General features: G+C 39.1%; 1 protein-coding gene across 1 annotated transcript in view; it reads right to left on the bottom strand.

Moving 5' to 3' along the window:
* Positions 1-17824, bottom strand: part of dpyda.1 (dihydropyrimidine dehydrogenase a, tandem duplicate 1) — a 177804-nt gene extending 159980 nt beyond the window's left edge. Inside the window, exon 1 of the mRNA XM_035414829.1 lies at positions 17415-17824. Coding sequence (XP_035270720.1) covers positions 17415-17453 — 39 coding nt within the window. The 5' untranslated portion in view covers positions 17454-17824. The remainder of the gene's footprint in view (positions 1-17414) is intronic.
* Between the last annotated feature and the right edge of the window lie 4320 nt (positions 17825-22144).

Genomic DNA, 22144 nt, shown 5'->3' with positions numbered 1-22144 from the left:
CACTCTGATTGGTAGTTCAGCTAGTGAATCAAATATCTAACAAAGGTAAATTAATTTAGCTAACTAGAGCTATCTTAAAATGTTGCAGTCTTCACTGTATGGTTTAAAGTTGGCACAATAGCAAAATTGGTGAGAAGTTGGAGGCATGGACTGACATATATGTAGAGCTTGAGGACAGTTCCACTCTTGCAATCATATGCAGCAATCCAAATGAGCCCTACAGCTCCTGCAAACTTGTATATATTCTTTCTGATCAGTGGTCTTTGGTCTTGTGAGAACACAGATTCCTTTTTACCTTGGGGGTCATGTCTTGATGCATGGTGGTGTGGGTAGCCTGTTGATCTTTTGTAGAGGAGAGTTCTCCATAGAAGATCACCTTCGTGACTCTTTTACCCTTCTTCCAATGGACGTGGCTTAGCCAGCAGAAACATTTCTGCTTCAGGAGAGAGTACATGCTTGATATCTATGTCATCCAGTATGGGTGAGTATGACATTGTTTTCCAAGGATTTCTCCATTATGAACATTTGGCAGTGCTTATGGAAAGAGTCTTCTCTCCTGGTGGGAGCACACTGCTGCTGTACAGGACTGTACTGATGCCACAGGCTTAGTATACCTGTATTTGTGGTACGTTATGGTTGTTCCATACTCCAACTTTCAATTGTCGAAGGTTGTGACTGCTTTTCCAAACTGGTTGCTGAGTTCTGCATCAAGTGATGGGTTGTCAGTGATGGTGGACCTAAGGTAGGTGAAGGTACTAATGGCTTCCAGGGTGTAGTTCCATCTGCAAATGGTAGCACCTAGACAAGCAGTAGTCATACCTTGTTTTTTTTGATTTGAGGAAAGCAGGATTGAATAGTTTTCCATCCATTCTTGTGTGGGGGTAGACTCCTTCAGTTGATTGTCCATAATCTTGATGCTAGAGGAGGATAAAGAAGATGGGAGCAAGTACACATCCTTGTTTTACTCCTCCCTGGATTTTCAGTGGGATTCATGTCGACCCATCAAAGTGGATGGAGCATTGCATGTTTCTGTGGAAGGACTGGAATATGCTGAGTAGTTTTGGGGGCTAACCTATTCCTTTGCCCATACTAAAAAGCCTGCTTCTGCTCACAAGGTCAAAGGCGTTTGTGAGGTCAATGAATCCCAACTAGAGTGGATCAATCTTCTCTGAAAATAACACCTATAGTGGATCTACCAATCCTGAACCCTGCCTGTGACTATGGGTGAATCCTTTGTAAAGGGATTTGTCCGTGTAGTACCACTCTTGTGAAGAGCTTACCAGTAACTCAAAGAAGAGAGATGTCACAAGTTATTGCAATCACTCCTGTCACCCTTGTTCTACTACAAGATGACAATAGTTGTATTCCTGATATCCTGTTGTACAATACCCTCCAGAACAAGCAAATTAATGCATAGAGCTGTTGGAGCATAGCAGGTTTCCCACTATTTCCACTACAGCTGTTATCCCATCACTGTCAGGTTCTTTTTCATGAGCTCCACTGTCCATTGCCTTGCTGAGGCATGTACAGGTATGTGTTACATTCGGCTAGGCATTGCTGCTAGCTGCACCTCCTACAGTCCCCTAGGGTCAACTGCAGAGTCATCAGCTGAGGACCACCACTCATCGATGTTTCGCTTTTTATGCCCAGTACACCTCCTGGTGGATAAGCAGTGACAGGGACGTCTCCCTGCCACCCCCTGAGGCTGCCTTTCGGGTTACCTGTTCCCCAAACTCCTATCCTTCCTCCTCAGCAATAGCTAAAAGCTGACCTTCTCAGCTTCTTCTTCAAGCTCCTGAGTCACCCTCCAAAGTTTCGCCCCTGTTACGCCCATGTCATGGAGTAGCGACAATGTTAATGAGATGACAGACACGGCATCTAACCTGTTCAGGGTAGATTATGGTCTTCCAGCCAGCCTCCTTGCACTCAGCAGCCAGTTCTGAGTACTTCAACCTCTTCCGTTCATTGGCAGCCTCAACTCCCTCCTCCCACGGAATGGTGAGCTCAATGAGGAAGATCGTCTTGACAGCCATAGACCACAAAAATATGTCTGGATGGAGGGGTGTGGTGGTGATTTCCTTCGGAAAATGGAGCTACCTATCCAGGTCCACTCCTTCCCCGGAGAGAGGAGCCTTGATGGATTTTGCAGGTGGGTGCTTCATATTATATATTGTCCCATTTTTTTCTGGGTAGAGTGGGACTGGGGCAAGTGGGAAAGGGATTTTGTGAGGGAAGAATGGAAGGTTGCAGCTATTGGGCTTGCCGTTATTCTGCTGTCAGTCCTGCTGTGGAGGATGATTTTGAGATCAGTTTGCTGCATTAGGAACATGTCTACCTGGTGCGAGTGGTCTGACCATGAATGTGTCCAAAAGACTTTGTGATTGGTTTAGCCTAAAAGTAGGTGATGCAGAGGTCATGGGTGATGCTGACTCTTCCATTGAAATCCCCAAGCAGGGGATAATTGTTAAAAAAGTAAGAAGGACCAATCAGAATGGAGTACTCATCCTCGCTATGGAACAATTCAGTAATAAGCAAAAAAATAATAATTTCCTTCCGATCTGTATTTACAAAATTACGTCAATTTGGATAAAAGCGTCTGCCAAATAAGTGCAATGTAATGTATTACAGAGTAATTAACATGTTCATGCTCAGGAAAAAAGCTTTTTTGTATATGTATAATACACTTTATTCATGTGTTGCATTATAAATAGTATGTGTAAAAGGCTTGCTTAATTTGAACAAGCATTTGAAAAAAAGTACTGAATAGACCTTATTGTAACACTGCTCTAGTTTGTCCTTGGGTGTGTATTTAATTTATCTTACCATAACTATAAGTTGCTATAGCTAAAATAAATGATGCATTGAAAGATGAATTTAAAACTTTGATGTTCCTTCTCTGTGACACAAAATGTCCCTTACAATAAACAATACTTAAGTATGCATGAACCGGGGATCATGATATATAATTAGACATTTATGTGAGCATACAAATACATAATTCCATGAACATTGGCCTTCATTCAAATGGTAGTTGTCACAGCAATTGTGACTCAGCAAAATCAATAAGGGAATGGTATCTTCCCTACATACTTTAGAGGAGGAATAAGCACTCAGAAGACATTGGGTAAGAATACAACTCTCTACCAGGGCGATGAGGTACTTTGAGAGACTTCCAGCAATGAAGAAGCTGTGGATCTCCACATAATGGCCTCTAAGCTGCATAATGGCCTTTAAGTAATACACTTATTCAAGTAGTCACATAGGGTACAAAGAATGCTAAAGTCCTGTTAGAAATGGACCAATAAGAATGTAAGCCTCCATTTCTAGCAGGCTCACTCTCCAGCAAGCAGCAGCCCGCTAAAAGCCCTTTAGCCTTTTCTGCCCTAGCCTCTCCCAGCCCTGGTCATCTCATGAGCTTGATATAATTTTTTTATAGCAATTTCAAGTCTAGGAGTTATTCAAATATTAATTAGATTCATCCTGAGATTCAAACTTGGGGGAACACAAACCGATGTATCATAGTTGATGCAGCAGACTACAATAAAAAATGTTCAATGCTGCCGGAAGCAAGTATTGTAGGTGCAGAGCTGAGTACAGGTAAAGACGAGTTACTAGCTGTGTCTCTGATGGTTCACTAGTGGATCAACTAAGGTGTCAGCCATTTGCTAGAAATTGGCTGATACTCTAGTGCAGGGATCAGCATCTCACAGTCCTCGAGGGCTGAGACCTGCTGGTTTTCCATCCACCCTTTGCCTGGGAGTCAGGTGTGAAGACAGTCTGTCCAATCAGTAGCACTAATTACCCAGGAGAAAAGAAAACCAGGGCTGGATTTGGATTCGAGGGCCAGAGTTGATGATCCCTGCCCTAGTGTAACAATGTATAACTATACACAGGAACTTTGGGGCCTCTGGCTCCCAGGCCATGGGACTGAGTCACGTTCATCATTTTTTGGTAAACCAAGGAAGTATGCACCTGTCCCCTTCCTCTTGTGACCCTGCAATGAACTCTCTGCATGATCAATTAAGTATTAGCTTGGAGCAAGGAACACCCCCTTTGTGGAGGAATGGAGAGCCAAACTGAACAAGCTTAAACATTAACGCTGTCATAGATGGTCTATCCATCCATGTTTCATTGACCGCTCCAATTGTACAAGCCAATCAAATGTTTATGTGGCCAAATTAATAAACCAATCACATTACAGAGATCACAAGTGGGGTTCCGTCGCATTCCTTCCACGAAATAAACCAAGCCGTTTTATTTCTCATGTATAGCTGTTAGAAAGAAGCCGGAAAGAAATTCCAAAAGCTGAATACAAGGCTGTAAGGTAACTTATGCGGGGTTTGCAAGCAGCGGTAAAAATGGGTAGATCATGAAGAGGGTCGATTTTTTCACGAAGTAGGTTGCTTTCAAGGATTTACGCCACATGAGAATGTCTAATTAAAATAATTTTTTCAATGTTTGTAAGGCAAGAAGTTGCTCTTTTTGAAAAAGGGCACTTCTCGCACTTGAAATTCTGTTTAGGTACATAGAAATGCTTGTTTTCATGTGCTCCTGAAAACACTTTTGGTTCAATGGAAACACTCCATTGAGCATTTTCCTACCCTATGTCCAAAGAGTGGATCGATTGCTTCTGGCTCAGAGGGCGATTTTGATCATGTCATTTCCATGACTGCAGAATTAGCAGTTGTTTGACTTGTTGTGGACAGTTTTTGGATTATAAAATACCATAATCATCAACCTGGGGTGTTAATTTCAGCTCTCTGTTGGGGAAGGAAACTGCCTTGTTATTTCTTTTTTTATCTCTAGAGGCTTTACCGATCGAGACAGGGTTTTTTTGCAGAAGTGCTAAGAGTCTGAGCTTTACAATGGTATACGGGTTATGGTGTTGCACCTTCAATCAATGACTGATAAAAGCAATAATGAAAGACAATTTTGTATTTAGATGTCTAATTTCATAGCCATTGGGCTTTAAGGGTTTAAAGCCTCCAGCTGCTGTTCCTCCCCAAACACACTACTTTTTTTTGATAACTATTCAGAAATCAATAGTTTTGCAATAGTTTTGGTCTCTGAAATTCAAACATTCCCTGTGTATGGACACCTCTGATGAGTGAATAGCAAACTCCATTACTGTTCACTCATAGTAACTTAATTATATTGCAGCCCTACTGTGAAAAAGATTCTATATTAAAAAGCTGCAAATAAAAATGAAAATGCCACTGTATATGAACAGAGGATTAACTGGGTATCTCATTAGTATTGTGAATTCAGATATTATTTACTTGTCTAGCTACATTTCAAGTTTGTGGGATTTAAAAAATAAGGCATTACACAGTGATATCAGAAAGATATAAAGTACAATACATCACCAGAAATGCATATGCCTTCAAATGACATTATCAGATGCTGTCTTGATTCTGTTCTCATTATTGTTTTATAACGTAATGTAGGCTACATGAAAGGGTTAACACAACATCTGAGGCCATTTGGTTTCTTGGTGTGAACTCAGACAATTGAGAAGGAGCCAGTACAATACAATATTAATCAGTTCCATACAATTCCCAAGCAATGTTCTAATCCACGAGACCTGGACACCTATAACACACCAGGCTGTTTCGAGTCCTATTTTCAGTGCTCTTACTGTTTATTAAATGTCAGACAGGGGAATAGTGAAGATTTCTGAAGCAAGCTACACATTCGGTCATAGAGTTTAATTTGGTGCTCGGTAATATACCCCAAAGCCTCATTATGTAGCCTTTGAAACTGTCCCTGGCCACGTAAGGCTCAAAACAATTAGCAAAAAAAGGCAAGAAGGTAAATGAAGTGTAGAGATATCAGGCTTGATAGGCAAGGTCTTATCTTCTTTGCGGTGAAAAACATTCAATATGTCACATGTTCTATAGGTGTGTAAGCAAACTGCTCGGCCCTGGGGCCCACAGTATGAACTTTAATGGGGATTGAGTTTGTAGATGGAGATTGCATAAGACAGAGAGGTCACGTGATCAGGTGAATGCGTGGTCCCCCAGGGGACGAAGGTGGCAGTAAATCGTAAGGTGGAGGACATGGACTCGGCTGGCTGTGCAGGGGCCGTCTCAAATGACAGGCCAGCATTACTGCGGAGACGCACCTGACTGATGACAGGCTGAGGATCATCGCTGATTTGTTGATTGATGAAAAGAGCAGTCCAACCAAACTTGGGCTGAAGTACAATTACTGTACTGCTACATCTGTTTGTATGCCGCTCATGTTCTGTACTACACATTTATGAAAAAACGCCAGTGCCATCACAGGCTGACTCCTACAAATGTTAAACCATGTTCTACTGCATACTGTAATACATGAACTGAAACAGCTTTTCAATCAAAGCAATAAGAGGCTTTCCACCTAACGTCCGCCCTTTACCCAATTGCAATGTTACACAATAAGTACAAACATGTAACATATATATTATATAACATCCTGTTATATAATGAAGACTTAATTGCATGTAAAAACTGCGGACTTGCATTTTCTTGAAAGCAGACACGCTTCTGAAAGCATTTTGGTTTGTGGTACAATTTGTAACTACAACAATGAAAAGAAAAAGAAAGAGATAGTGTAACCACATACAAAAAATATACATATTTGTTGAGAAATAGTATTTCCTTAATGCTCAATTTAATTTTTAATTAAATGTAGGAAATTTCACGTCAAGGCTTTCCTGTGCTATTTTGAGGGTTGCTGCAGTTTGTCTAAGGGCCTGTAATAAGAGATATACCTCTTTTTTTAATGTTGTAATGCTCTGGTTGCTTTCTAATGGCAATTCAGGAGGATTTTAATGAATCCACACATACACACAAAAGGCCCACATTTAGCACTTTCATAAGCTGGGATATTAAAATAATACATCTGACAGAAGCACAGAAAAATTGACATTTTAATTGCTCCAGAGATGGCAATAATTATGACATTTAGAAAGGCATTTCAATGGCAGACAGGAGTCATTTAGACTGCATCTTTAAGAGCACTATGAAACCAAGGTCACATCACTGTTGTCATTCCTCCATGAATAAAGATGCTAATGAAAGTCTTCCCGTATTCCTCTGTTTCCCCTTTAAAAGTGGCATTAGATTCCCTAGCTACAAACATTGACTGTATTGTTAGGCATCCAAGCTGAAGGCCAAGGTAGTATACAAATACTGTTCTTGCAATTTCATTTTATTCTATTTTTTGTACCTTTTATTGTGAATACCAAAACAGTTTGATAGTGATTGGACAATATGAAGAAATATGGTATGAATAAAGGGGAATATGGGGGGTTTATTGCAAATTATACATTTTTATACTGGTGCCACCACATTTCTATACATACAGACATAGTTCATGAACCAGTGAAAAAAATGCATAGATTAGGCTAGTTCTTAACTTACATTTCTACCTTACACTTTTAGGATTTTTTTATGTATAGTATTGTGCAAATTGGGTTTTATGTCAAAAAAGCTTAAATGAGCCATATCACACACACCAGGTTCCTCATGAAAATGTTTCCTCACAAGTAGGCTACTTGTTTAAATCAAATAAAATGAACAACTGCCATAGTCATTTTACACTTTTTTATTTTTTTTAATAACTAACAGTATTTCAATTAAGTCTGTAACAGAATTTACAGATTATAGGGTCATTTAAATTTGGTTTAATGTTTTTATGTAATGTGTTTACATTTAACATTGAACTGTGACTAGCATACACTAATTTTAAAAAACTGAGACAAGATCTTTACTCTAAAATAGGCATGGCTTCTTCCAAGAAACCGTTTCTTTCTTAATTTCCATTCATATCATCACTTTCAGGGACACCCTCTCCTTGGACTGCTCTCATTCGTTAAAACCAAACTTGGAACTTGAACTTCACTCCTGATAGTTAATCCTAATCCTTATAGTTATACTCACAGCAAACATGCCACAGGCAGGCACCACATGTCCACACTCTGTGCTTAGTCAGTCACTATTTAATAATTAACTGACAGTGTTCTATGACAAATGCTGAAACTATAAGAGCAACTAAAAACAACTGTTCAAACACTAAAATGCAATATGATATTATAGATGAGAACTTACAAAAATGAAGGCGATTCGAATAACCACTGACTTAATTGCTTATTGCTCTCATCTCTTGTCTTTCTTTGTATGCATCCACTTACACACAAAATGCAACACAATCACTAATTTTTCCATCAACCATGCAGTCATTTTCTTCTCCTGTTAATGAGTTTCCCTCCTCATTCACAAGTACTCACAGTTTTAATGCAACTTTCACTGACAACTTTCCATTTATCTCTAGCCAAGACCTGACTATCAAGTCTCTTGTTCTGATCGCCCTTCTCCTTCATATATTATCATACCCAAAGAACTTTTAGCATGAACTTCTGCACACAAATTCCATGCATTCTACAGAAAACTCTTCAACCACATTTCAAGTGAGGCAGGACGGACCCAGCTATGATTTCCAGCCAAGCAGCCAAAACTACAGCATAGTCGCTGGCTCCAATTTATACAAGATGGTGGCACCCACAAACTGTACTTCCCAGGCTCCAGAACACTTTTCACTAAGCCTATTGGTGAAGTCACAGTGACTTAGTCCATATTTTTCTACAGTCTATGTTTCCACCACTGCAATTCAATACTGTGTGACAGAAATGCTCTCTTCTCTCTCTTCTCTACTGGCCAGGCTGTCTAGGGAACGTGCGCCAAGGCACAGGCTCGAAAATACTTCCATCACAGTATCCTTTGTTCTCTCTTGCACGTGTGCTGGTGAACACACACACAGAACATTCCGGTCCCCCTTCCATATCCCTATGTAAGGACTGGGTGATATTTTGGATCAACAGCTCACACTGATCACATGAACTGAGTACTTCCTGTAGACAGCTGTAGAATCTCTCATCTTTGCCATTCTTTTCTTTGCTTCTCAACAGGAGAGACATGCATAAGGCACTCTCTAACGGCACAGGCCAAAAGAGAACCATCTGCACTCCCACAGTAAGACTGGCAAACATCCAGACATTAAGTAGCTTAGGAAACTTCTGTTTGTTCTTTGCTTTCAAAAAAAGTGTGTTATCGATTGGATGTAATATTGTGTTTAGATTATATCACATCACTTATTTGTTAGCTACAGCCTCTTAGCCCGCATAGCTAACATAAACTCAATTACTAACATTAGCTTACAATTGGCCTTCCTTTTAACCTAGATCTGTACATGCAATCTCTCCTGCACTATTACATACTCATTTTATGTATGGTCTCATGTATTTGGAATGCAAAGGTGCACTGAGATTAGCTAGACATAGCTAAATTCAGTAGTACATTTGCCAGATTTCTAGGCCCTATTTAACATAACATGCTAAAAGCTGACTCATAATTTGCTCCAAGATAGGAGTCCTTCTGTTCTCCCGCACCATGTGAGATGGTGAACACACGACTAGAGACAGACATACCATATACTCCCTTCTTTAGACTTTTAGGATTTTAGTTTAAATGTTTGCTCATTTGTTTAATAAATTCTGTTTTATTGAACCTTGTCATCAGTCTGATTATTATTCAGATAAATGCGACAATGGTGACACTTATAAACTAGTATTTGGCATAGTTGTTATGTGATGTCTTCTAATAAAGCTAGAACACAGAGTTGTTTCCACTCATAGTTTGATTGCAGGAGCAGTGAATGTCTGAGTTGAGCAATCTCAGGTCACTGGCATCCTGGCCACTCAGGGGCTTTCTCGAAGGGGTTAACCTGCAGAATATGTTTATCTGGGTACCAAAACCAGTTATCCCAGGGAGCTCTAACTGAAGTTTACTCCATCTGGTGGGTGAGACTATCGAAGTATCCTGGATCATGACTTCTCTAATATTTTATGAAATAACATTAGGATCCATCCAGCTGGACAGCTATCCAGGAGCAGCTGCAGATCCAGCTATGGATATGGATGACTTACATCCATTAACTTAAAGCTGAAAGTGCATAAAATCAAGGATACAGCCATGCAATCCCCATTGACAAACATTGGCAGTACAATGGGTAGTATTTAAGAGCTCAGTGACTGTCAACATGCAGCTGTCATAGGAGGCCACCTTTCCAACAAGTCAGTTAATCAAATTTCTGCCCAGCTACAGTTGCCTCACTCAACTGTAAGTGCTCTTATTTGGAATTGGAAACATATAGGAGCAGCAACAGCTCAGTCGCGAAGCAATGGGTCACGTTTGAGTGGTGCAAAGAACACCACCACTGGAGCAGTGGAAATGCATTCTTCTGGCAGTCTGACAGATGAATCTGGGTTTGGCGGAATGCATAGTACCAACTGTACTGGCCCGAATAGTGCCAAATGGATGAAGGAAGAATAATGGTCTGGGGCTGTTTTTCATGGTTTGTGCTAGGCCCCTTAGTTCCAGTGAAGGGAAATCTTAATGTCACAGCATACAATGACATTATAGAGTATTGTGCACTTCCAACTTTGTAGAGACAGTTCGGGTAAGGTCCTTTCCTGTTTCAGCATGAAAATGTCCCCATGCACAAAGCAAGGTCCATAAAAAATGGCCTGCACAGAGCTCTGACCTCAACCCCATCAAACCCCTTGGGGACGCACTGGAATGCTGACTGTAGTCTCAAAAAGAGTGAAGGCTGTTACAGCAGTAAAGGGGGTCCAACTCCATATTAATGCCCACGGTTTTGGAATGCGATGTTACATTACATTACAGGCATTTAGCAGACGCTCTTATCCAGAGCGACTTACACAACTTTTTACATAGCATTTTTACATTGTATCCATTTATACAGCTGGATATATACTGAAGCAATTTCGGTTAAGTACCTTGCTCAAGGGTACAACGGCAGTGCCCTACCCGGGAATCGAACCTGCGACCTTTCGGTTACAAGCCCAGTTCCTTACCCACTGTGCTACACTCCGTCCTGATGTTCAACAAATACTTTTGGGTGTGATGTTCAGGTGTCCACATACTTTTAGAAATGTAATGTATGCTTTTTTTTCAGCTCAGAATGTAGGCATTTATTTTAGCCAGGCTCCCATCTGATCCAGGGGTGCCTGTAGTAGCTTTTTACTACATTAAACCAGGCCTTGTCCTGGTCATGTGTTTACCCTTGACACATTCTGGGTTGCGAAACTGTCCTGACAGATGCATTGATTGTTCTCCCAGCTGTGCTGTATGGTCTTTGCTGTTTGTGGCTCCAACAGTGTTATAAAATTGCACCTTATTCATCCAAGACACGTATTATGTCAAAAAATTTAAATACTTTTTCTGCTGGGTCTCAGGAGGATAAATGGACATTAAAAAAGCTGAACTGATATTTAAATTTAACACAAGAGATTACACTAATTTTAAGTTTAATGCATTCATCTTCAACTAAAAATGTTTACAGTACACCTGTGGTGTTGTGTCCTGGTGCTTTTTCAGAGAGGCGATAAAATCTCCAAGTTCTGGGGCCTCATTTATAAACACTGTATACACACAAAAAGGATATGTAGACCACTTTCCCTGAAGATTTGGGATTCATAAAAACAAATTTACATGACCCATGCGTACGCACATTTTTGAGACTGTGGGAATTGGCAAAGCAGTGAAATAAAGATAAATACCCTACAGACACATTACACTCAATTCCTTATACTTCATATCAAAATACGCAGCCTTCTAATAACCATGTCCTTTATCAGAGAAACATCCAGGTAAGTAGTTTCTGTTTTTTTTTGGTGTTAGTCTGAAAGTCCATTTTTAAGCATCCAGCCCGCCCGACCAACAGGAAACTATAGAACACTACTTGATTACAAGCACACTGGCATTTATATATATTTACAGAGTTTTTTTTACAGAGTTCATTTAATAGGCAACTGCTCCGTCTCATAATAATAAAATATATCAGTTGTATTAGGCTACCAGTAGGTAACTAACTCACAATTTTATCGCTACAGTACAGTAACAATACTATGTTGATCAATCTATGAATGTTCTTCAAGAAACTGTGAGTAACCAGACATGCTGACAAATGATGTAAATAAATATCACATTAAATGATCATTATCATCACAGTGAAAATATGTCCTGAAACAACAGGAAAATTATTTTTGAACAAATTGCAGCATAAACTCTAAAAATGTTGCATCACGACTAGGCTTGGATGAGGTGGGTCTGGCTCATTACTTAGAAGCAAAAATTGTAACGCCAATGCAGTGTATGTACTGGAACTCGGAAATAAGATGTAGCCTAAGTAAGGTAAACAGGGTTTCCTCCAGAAAAGTTGTTAGGCCCGGCGGCAAGTATCTTTTGACGGGGGCCGGCGGCCAAGTGTCTTTTTTGACGGGGGCCCGGCGCGGGCCAGCGACAGACTGATGGCAGCATTAAGGTAGGGCCCTCTAGTTTCTGTGATAACAGAATCACGGACGGAATCGCAGCATTGAGAATTAAAAAAAGCTATAACACAGATTCCATAGCAAGTCGGTGCTAAAAGCTGACTGGAGATTTGAAAATATGACTACGCAATGTGAATGTTGTTATAAATAAGTCATTTATTCAACACATATTTTAAAAAATCAACAACTATTTACAGCATAACAGAGTCTTACAAAGAATCTGACAACAATGTACAGTCTTGAAATGCTGTGTTTTCATCAACAACAAAATAAATATAAATAAAATTAAATTACATTAAATCAAATTAAATTTAAATAAATAATATCAAAGTTTTTGCACTCTACAAAAAACTCGTATTCAAGTCCTGATTGGCTACTGAATCTTACAACAAGCCTTGGAATGCTGGGCACATTTAAAAAAGGTTTTTTGGCTTTTACAGTACCTTTCCTCCTTGACATTATCCCTAAATGTCAAAAAGGAAGTATCCGTGTTACTGACTGTTTGGCTAGCTAAATGACCACGTTGAACATAACATTTTTCCCGACCGTGAAAACTGCCTGACTTGTTTACATTTTGGGCAGATGTGGCTCCTGAGTAAATCTATCGTTATTTCCGTCGCAGCACTTTCGACACAAGCAATATCGAAAAAAATCCTGAAATTTCTTTTTACCGTGAAGAGTGCCTGACCCTCAACCTTAGCGTTTTTTCCCCTAAAGCCTCAGAGGGTAAAATAGTTTCACACTTAGAACAACAAGAAGGAGAAGCAAGTCCATTTTAAAGATAAATTTCGATGTCAACTCTCATGAAAAAAATACGTATTATTTGTTTTTTTGTTTGTTCTTTTTACGCGAAAGATACACAATATCACTTGCCAACATTCGTTAAACAATGTTTTTTCATAAATTAGGCCTAAGTTAGTGTTTGAGTACTCTGGGGCCCCCCATGGTTGCTCATATGGCTGCCCACAGCAGCCCTGCTAATTCCACTTCTGTGTAGATGCATCCATCTTTCATGTTTGTAACTATGTGGAACTATGCCGCTTTAAGATGAAAGTTACATATCAGTGTAATCAGACAATAGACTATTATAATGTCTGATCGTATTTTGAATAAAGTCTCATCACGGGCAGATAAGTGTCGTGGCTCAATTAATAGCAACAGTTATTATTCATTTCAGGCTATGCTAGCGAAACCTCATGAAATTTGGGGGAGAAGTACCTATTAAGGGGGAGGGGGGCATAGCCCCCCAATGGTACTGGTACCAGGCACTTTTGCTTTGTCATTTTTTGCCATTGCACAACAATTTCTTTGCTTTAATATCAGACCCCTTCTTTTTAATTTTCAAAATGGTTTGGCTGTGGTAGCATGCTGCCACTCCGCAAATGTTTTTTTTTTATTGGTTATGCCAAAATTATTTCCACCAAAAAATATAGCCCGTCTGGCATCTACCTCCATCACGAGGGTCTCAATTTCACACTCAGTGAAGTTTCACTTCTTTGTTTTGCAGTCTGACTTCTCCATTTTCCCAGACAATGAACTTTATGTGCATATCATATTCACATTGGACTTTCCAGTAACAATTTATGGTTAATTGTGGGAGTTAACAGGGCAGGATTCTAGGCTTGTGCACGTACACAAAATTTCAAGTTGATTGTTAGAAAACTAAGTGCAGATGAGTGTACGGATGACTTCATAAATCTATATTTTTGACCATTCAGTTTTCTAATTTTGTACATAACATTTTAGTGTATAACCTCTGCAAAGTTCTATAAATGAGTCCCCTGGTGATAACCAGGACACCCAACTCAATTTCTTCTCTATAAGGGCCTCAGTGCATTGTTTAATTACCAAATTGTAGTTGTTCATGGTCCATACACAAGCGCATTCTTATAAAATGGTTTATCCTATTTAACCTGACCAGCCCATACTACCTTCTAAGAATGTACCATTGCATAAACTATTAAGTAACCCATGTCAAGACACATAGTCCCTCACTCAGATGCCATAATATAAAACTTTTTTGAACAAAAGCAGTGTTTTGATGGATAGGCATATTCACCCTACCTCTAGCCAGTTCATTTCTTCTGTTTTCCACCTATGTACATATATTAAACACACACACACATTGTTAAGGAAGCGCTCTGGTTAATTTTAGATTAGACAGCAGTGGAGCAGATCCTCTCATAAGTTTTTGGGGCTCAGTCATGGACTCACATACTTAGCAGGTTGTCATTTATTAGCAGGCTGTTGAGAATTGCTATTAGTATTTGGTAGGTTCAGTTCACTTTGGACACTTACATGTGTGAAGGCATGTGAGTGAAAGTGTGTCTATCATAATTTACATAAGTAGTCATTATTCGTTAACTGGCTTGTTAGCCAGGCTAATTTGGAGTGAGTTAGTCTAAGTTGTGTATGAGTAAGGCTAGATCAGGGGTGCACAACAAGGGCCAATCCATTTCAAGATTTTGTGTGAACATTTGCCAACATTTATTTAATTAGCCCAATCATATCTTGATCCGACATGTGTATAAGCACCCAGCTACAGCCGCAGACTGCAAGTGTATCCTGGAGATTTTACTGAGCTCAAGTGCAGGAATGAAGCAGCGTAGTTTATACAGCTGTCGGAAAACTATATCTATGGAAATCGGTTGGAACAAAAACCAGCACGCAGATCGGCCCTCCAGAACCGGAGTTGTGCACCGCTGGGCTCGATGTGCAGTCTGACTAGTAGCTACTCATTTTGCCTGCACTGGCCTATTAAGGAACAATGGCAGTTCTGTCAAAGTGACATTTATCGTAGTGGCCTAAGTAAGTTCAAGAAGAACCAATTGATTGCTGCAGCTGAAAATTTTGCAGTTGAGATATAGAGCCTCATGGAAAGAAGTTGGACATCGTTGAGGTCCTTGTGGAATATCTACGCTTACCAGATCCCGTAAGAAAACAGGAGAGACATAGAGGCTCAAGAAAGGGAGGTGCAAGCCAATGAGAGAACAAGTGAGAGAAGCTCAAGATGAGGCTTAGGCAGAACGTGCAAGGCTTGCCTTAGACGTTTTCAAACTCCCAGATGCAGCACAAGCATAAAGCACACTTTCAGATTGGTAGTTACTTCAGACTGACGCCCAAGTTTAATGAAGAGGAAGTGAGTGTGTTTTTGGTTCATCTGTAGGTCCTTTCATAACAAGAGTTAACCTTAAATGCCATAGTACACACACTGGACATTACTAAGTATAGGTTTTTGGTAACACAGTGGACAGATGCATTTGTTAACAACAGTTTTGTGCACCCAGGCACCACCACCATCCCTTCACAATGCTTCCTTGTGTCCATTTATGAATTTGTGTTCACTGAACTATGTGGGCATGAGACATTTCTTACTGTATATCCAACATTATCTCTAAAGAAAACTGCTTGTGTACCCACACATATGACAACCTTTGTTTTTTTCTAAAAAAGCAAAAATTCTGTTTCCAAGCCTTCAAATGCACATTCACTCAAAAAGAAAAATCTAAATAAAATGAAAAATAATATATATATATATATATATATATATATATATATATATATAAACAAATTGAAAATAGTTTTTTTTGCTTTTATCACATGCTTATTTTACCATTTTAAAGCTAGAACGATCTTGGTTACACCCACCGCTGATAGAGAGTTAAGATGCCTTGAACCACAAAGAAGAGTAAGTTGGCTATTACTCAGAATTAACCTTGTGATACGTACAGTACAAAATGTGACACAAAAACTACAGGTGGCCGTACAGAGTATTGCACAACTGGGACTGGAGAGTATTAAATCACAGACTTATGTATATACCTGCTTCTAACAGTCAATGGGGAATTTTGTTCGAGTATTAGTGTGTTTGTGTGCCCTCCCTCACAGTGGCATTAAATATAATCATGTGACTTTCACATGTACTGCATGGCGTAATAACTACATGCACACGTGAATTGCATTACAGTGTACTTGCAGCCTTTTTCATATCCCTGGGAAAACTGACTTCAGTTTCTCCTCCCTTAGTTTAAATGTTCAAATTTTTGAAGAAGTGAAAACTATAAATACATTATAATTGTCCTAATCCTTACTTTTATAGCGATTATGAAAGCATCATGATTACCTGCTAGTTGTGGTGGTAATGGAACTGGTAGTACTTGTGATAGTAACATCTGGCAGTGCTGATTTAAAACTTGTTGAGTTTGTTCTAACACTATAGCTGTGGCTGGTACCGTCCCCCCCATTTATCATAGCCAGTAGCCTACCAATCTTTGGTATCCCCACATGTCTAATTACTATTATTATTATTATTATTATTATTATTATTATTATGTAATAGCCAACATGAACGATTACACTCACTGTTGCAGGCTACGTTATGCTGATACTGTCACTCAGGAATTCTAAGCAAGGGCAAAAAGCAGTATATGTTGGAAACAACGCGTCACCTGTAGGCTACTTTAATACAGGTTGATATGTTGAGACATGCATCACGTATGTAAATGCATTAGACGAGTCACAAAACACAGTTGACACCGCAAATTGCTGTCACTGCGCTCCTTTAGATATACATCGGACGCAAAACTACGCCATGATTGAAAAGACGAGTTATGTGCCTTCTAAAACTGAATACAGCGTCCGCCTACCTAGTTAATGCTAAAAATATCAAAACACGTCAATCCTTTTTACACTATGCTGGTCACATTAACGGTCTCACAGTGACAGCGCAGTGCCATGACATTAATTTCTCGAACTCAGCGCTGCAAAAGTTAAATCATCTTCTCTACCAGGAAAAGCATTAGGCTACTACAGCAAACTGCAAACTATTTTTCATTAATATCTACACACTACAGACTATTTGTAAATAATATCATCGTCGAGTACATGTGTAGCTACAACCAATAGCAAACAATGTAGTGTACCCTAAAATACATGAACATCTGAAAAATAAAGAAATAATCGTGATTAGTAGCCTACAGAAAGAGAGAAACGGTCGGAGACAAGAGATTAATTTTTGTACCTCTATGTCCGGCAGGTCTCTGGTGAGCATTCTAGACATGGTTGTTGCTGTCGTTGTTTAAATAAAAAAGCAAGAACTTGAAATGCTATAAAACTCGCGATCTCACTGAACTGTTTGATATCCTTGGTATTACAACAAGTATGTTGGAGGACGAACAATGTCAGAAAGAAGACTCCATTTACAATCCGGGTGCCTCACGCTTGCAATACTGCAGTTCTTTTGAAAATGAATGCGTATAAGAAAGTGGAGTTAATATGTGGCTTCTGGTAGAGTTGAGTATGCTTGCAATACGATTACACTGATATTTTTATGCTACTGAAGGTCTTGGTATATGCTTTGTCTCGCAGGAGCTCTGGTGAGACGAAATGGAAGATTCCAAGAAGAGGGACAGCCTGATAAAAGTTTTAAAGGATTATAGAGGGACTTTGAACCAAGTTGATTGGGCATGTACGCCTAGTGGGAGGGCTCGCAGAGACCAGTACTGCAAATAAATGCTGCAGGTCTTGTTTGTAAACAGGTCAGGGCTGCGTTTCCCAGTCTCCTTAGCGCTACGTGCGTCGTAAGGTATACCTTAAGCTCTTCCTTTAGGTCTCGAGCTGTTTCCCAGCGTCTCGTTAGCTAAGGTATACCTTAATTAAGGTATACCTTTAAAAGGGTGGTCTAAGGCACTCGTAAACTGTTCCTTAGCGCTGCGCTCCGGTAATCCTGTCACAGTTTTGTCTTATGCCAACATTTTGCTTTTCAAATCGACAGTTGTACTACAGTGCGCATCTAGTAGCACATCGGCATGCCAAAATGAGTTTAATATTAACTTTAGAATGTTGTCGTTTTACCTGTCTATCCCCATCATGATGGTAATTAAGTATAGGGCCTATCCATGATACTAATCCAATTTGTGAAAAGAAAAAAAAAAGTTTTTTTTTTAATTTATACGTAGTGGCGCTAACTTAGGATATGGCTTTTCTGACTGCATACCCTTTAGAAATTAGTTCGTTTGTGTGTGAGTCAATGATCACACTGACTTGGAACAAACCGCCGGTTTATTAAGAATATAAAACCTGTGTGTGCAAAAACAACGTTGAGTGAGTGTACTTGCATGACCGAACTAGAGCACGTTGATTGGCCTAGCCATAAACACACATACAAGTACAGTGGCTCATAATGGACAAACATAGCCAAATGATCTACAAGTTTTTTTTTTAGATTATAAAAAATGGGTGAAAAGCATTATTGTTTCATATACAAACAAACATCCAAAGATAATTCATAATTTAGAAAGAATTAAGAGAAAGGCATTCATTTCTCCCATAGGCAATCATTTTTTTTTGTTTTTTTTGTGTTTGGAAGTCTCAAAAAATTCTAATCAATCCAAAGACAACGACAACAAGACTTCTGAGGCCCATTGTCTTCCAGAATCCCAGACAGGCTCATGAAAAAGCTGTTTTAATGGCTAATGAGCTAGCAGACTCAGTTCTTAATTAAAACCTAAAAAATGGATACCGACTAGTTGCATATTACTTAGCTAACGTTAGCTATCATCAATTATCAGTTGTGCATTCGATATTACCTTTCTCTATGAGTGGCGTCATATGACAAGCTTAGATAATGTTTGTGACTTGGCTAGCTGGATTACCATGGTTTTCAGTTTGTGATGTAGTCGATTAATAAAGTATAATAAAAAAAATATATATATATATAAATGTGCTTCATCTGTCTAATTTTAACAATTTTTGATTTCATGTTTATTAAAATGTCACTAAATTTAAACTTTGTAACAGATTGCATGTGAACTGAACTGTGGGGTCTGCACCATAGAGTTTATGGTTTGAAAACATACCGTTACACCCCTAGCCACAACAGGGTAAGAATGGCAAGGCCACAACATGGTATTGATTGCTCCTTGCGGCCAAGCCAATCATCTATTCAATTATGTGTTACATGGAACAAATTCACTCAAATATTTGCTGGAAAAGTTACATTAGCTAGTTAGCCAGCGTTAGCTAATTTGCTAATGTTACCTAGCTAGCTATGTAGTGACATTCACGTGTTAGCTAACATAAAAGGTTTATAACATGAGTAATTTATGGTATAAATAGAATAGGCTTCCTTACCTTAGTCAATCAGCTGTTGCACGTAAGATACAAAATGGAGAAGAAGAGGTGACGTCAGCTGAGTGCAAATATCCTTAGCGTGGGTAGATGACAGAGACTGGATTGTGAAGTACACAAATGCATGCTTAGGCAGTGTTGCAACTTTGTCGCTAGATATAGCGACTTTTTGACCTTCCCTAGCGACTAAAAATCTTATCTAGCGACTAGTGACAAATTTGGCGACTTCTCGCAACTTTGGCAACCTCCATTCTCGTTGTCGAGCAACAGCAAAAATTACCTTTCACCGATTTGTGAATGACGTCACGTCTGCCTTTCCTAGTGCTCTAGCATTACCCACGTTTATGAAAGTAATGATTGACCTATGTAGAATCAACCGCTGTAATTACATGGAAGTAGATGTTCTACAGATCTAACAGACACTATGCAGCTCGGCCAACGTCATTGGAGGGCAGGCAAACACAAAACCTATCGCCGTGCATGGCTTAACATATGTTTTTTTTATATGCAAATGTTTGTGTGGTGACGTCATACATATGCAAATTAATGTATGACATCATCTAGTGACTTTTAGAGGAGGCCTTAGCTACTTTCCATAGAAAATAGTTGGCAACACTGTGCTTAGGCAGCAAATGCTTGTCAATTGAAAACTGCTTATTTAAATTAAAATGGGTTCACTCAGTACTCTCTCCATTTGGAATTATGCAATTGGGATGCTTATGTTTTTAACAACAAAAATAAGTAGATTTTTAAAAAACATTTTGAAATGACATGAACACAAACTGCCACAAAGTCAAGGACACAGTTCTGTCATTAATTTGGCAGTGGCGTGTCTTGTGGTGTGCCTGGTGTACTTTTCACTCCTCTCCACCTTTTCCCCATTTCCCTACTACCACTCATGTTCAACCCAGAAGTATGTTGAGGAAAGGAGGGGAGGAGATGAGTGGAGGAAAGGAGAGAATGAGGAGGCGTGAAGAAAATTGGGACAGTTGAATCATCCTCAAAGTCGACATTGACTATTGATGAGATAGCCCAATTATTTTTTTTTATTTTTTTTTTTTTTGCAGAGACGAGTTCGCTGTGGGTAGCCAATGGAATGAGCACATAATGCCCACCCAGTGCTCGTGGAAGTTATACTATCATGTAGTATGAATTGACTTAACTATTTTCAGATGCTTTTTCTAAACAACAATTTTTATTTATTTATTTTTTTGTACAAAATACTATTGAAAGGTTAGCAGCTAAAGTGGCTAGTAAGAATGAACAAGTTTCACACCACTGCGGAATTCTACGCACACTTGGCTGGAGGAAGGTGTTAATGTCAAGCCCCGGTGACAATGACTGCTGGACTGAACACAGAAAACAATAATGGCTCAGTCAAGGAGCATAAAACTTTGACAGATGGACATCCAAGATTTCAAAGTTGCTTTCGTTTTTTTTTTTTTAACGATGCAAAAAAAGAAAAAAGTAGGCTTATTCAAGTGTTTGTTTTTTAAGAATTAATATGATTAATATGTCCTGTATGTTTACTTATGAGTATCCTGTAGGATCAGGGGATTTGGTAATTTTGGTACAAATGTGCTCTTCGAGCTTTGAATCATGTCTGTACTGTATATAGTTTTAGAGTTAAAGGGGTTTATTTTAGACGGGGGATTCTAACAGCAAATAATATTCACATAATGCTTAATATCATCAAATATAGCCAGTTATCCTCATCTATAAGCAAGTAATAAAATAATTTTATTTTCATCACAAAATATTTAAAATTGCTGATACACATACTCTTCATTCTCTGCACAGACACTTAGACAATATTCATGGCAAACAACGGCAATGTGCAGGGTTTCTACTCTCAACAATCTTGAAGCGCATGCGTTGTTAAGCCTTTTTTGCATGCTGTGCTGAAAGATAATGTGGCAGTTAACAGAGTAGTTTCTGTCCAAACAAATGCATGCAGTTATATTCTCCAATTACCTTTATTTGCAGGGGGTGGGGGATTTTGGCTGTTGAAAATGCTGAGTGGCTAGTGACTTTGAAAAATCACTAGCCACAGTGGCTGGCGAAACAAAATGTTTCAAATCAAGCCTTGTTTGTAAGTAGCTGTTACATTTCACTAAGTGTATAACAGTGTTTTTATGTGACATTTACTCTTGCTATTCTTTATAGCAATTTATGACACAATGCAGCATTAAGCAGGTAAATCCTTCAATAGACCAAAGCTTGTCTAATTATGAGCAATTAACTTGTTACAATTGAGGATGCATATGCTTAGAATGGAAACCAGCATACACAGTTGGTCCCAGGACCACTTTTGAAAGCACTGTTGCTGAGCACTGTTTTTCTTCAATTCAATTCAATTCAATTATGTGTGTGTGTGTGTTCTGTGTATATTACACTATAGAGGCCACAGAAAGTGTATAGAGGTTTTTCAAGCTGCTGTTGGCATTCCTAGAGACTACATTCTCAATTGAATTTCTCCTGAAGTTGCCAAAACTACTTTTATCATAGTAGTTAATTTACCTTCCAGTTGTATTTTACCCTAATTACCATCTAGTCAGTCATCTGCATTTATGAGATTGACATGTCTTTTGTACTTTACAGTCTATACAGACCTTTTTTATT

Source organism: Anguilla anguilla, chromosome 4 (genome assembly GCF_013347855.1).
Source record: "Anguilla anguilla isolate fAngAng1 chromosome 4, fAngAng1.pri, whole genome shotgun sequence".
In the NCBI taxonomy this organism is placed as follows: domain Eukaryota; kingdom Metazoa; phylum Chordata; class Actinopteri; order Anguilliformes; family Anguillidae; genus Anguilla; species Anguilla anguilla.
Note: the sequence above shows the minus strand (reverse complement) of the source record. Positions and strands in the feature narration are given on the sequence as shown.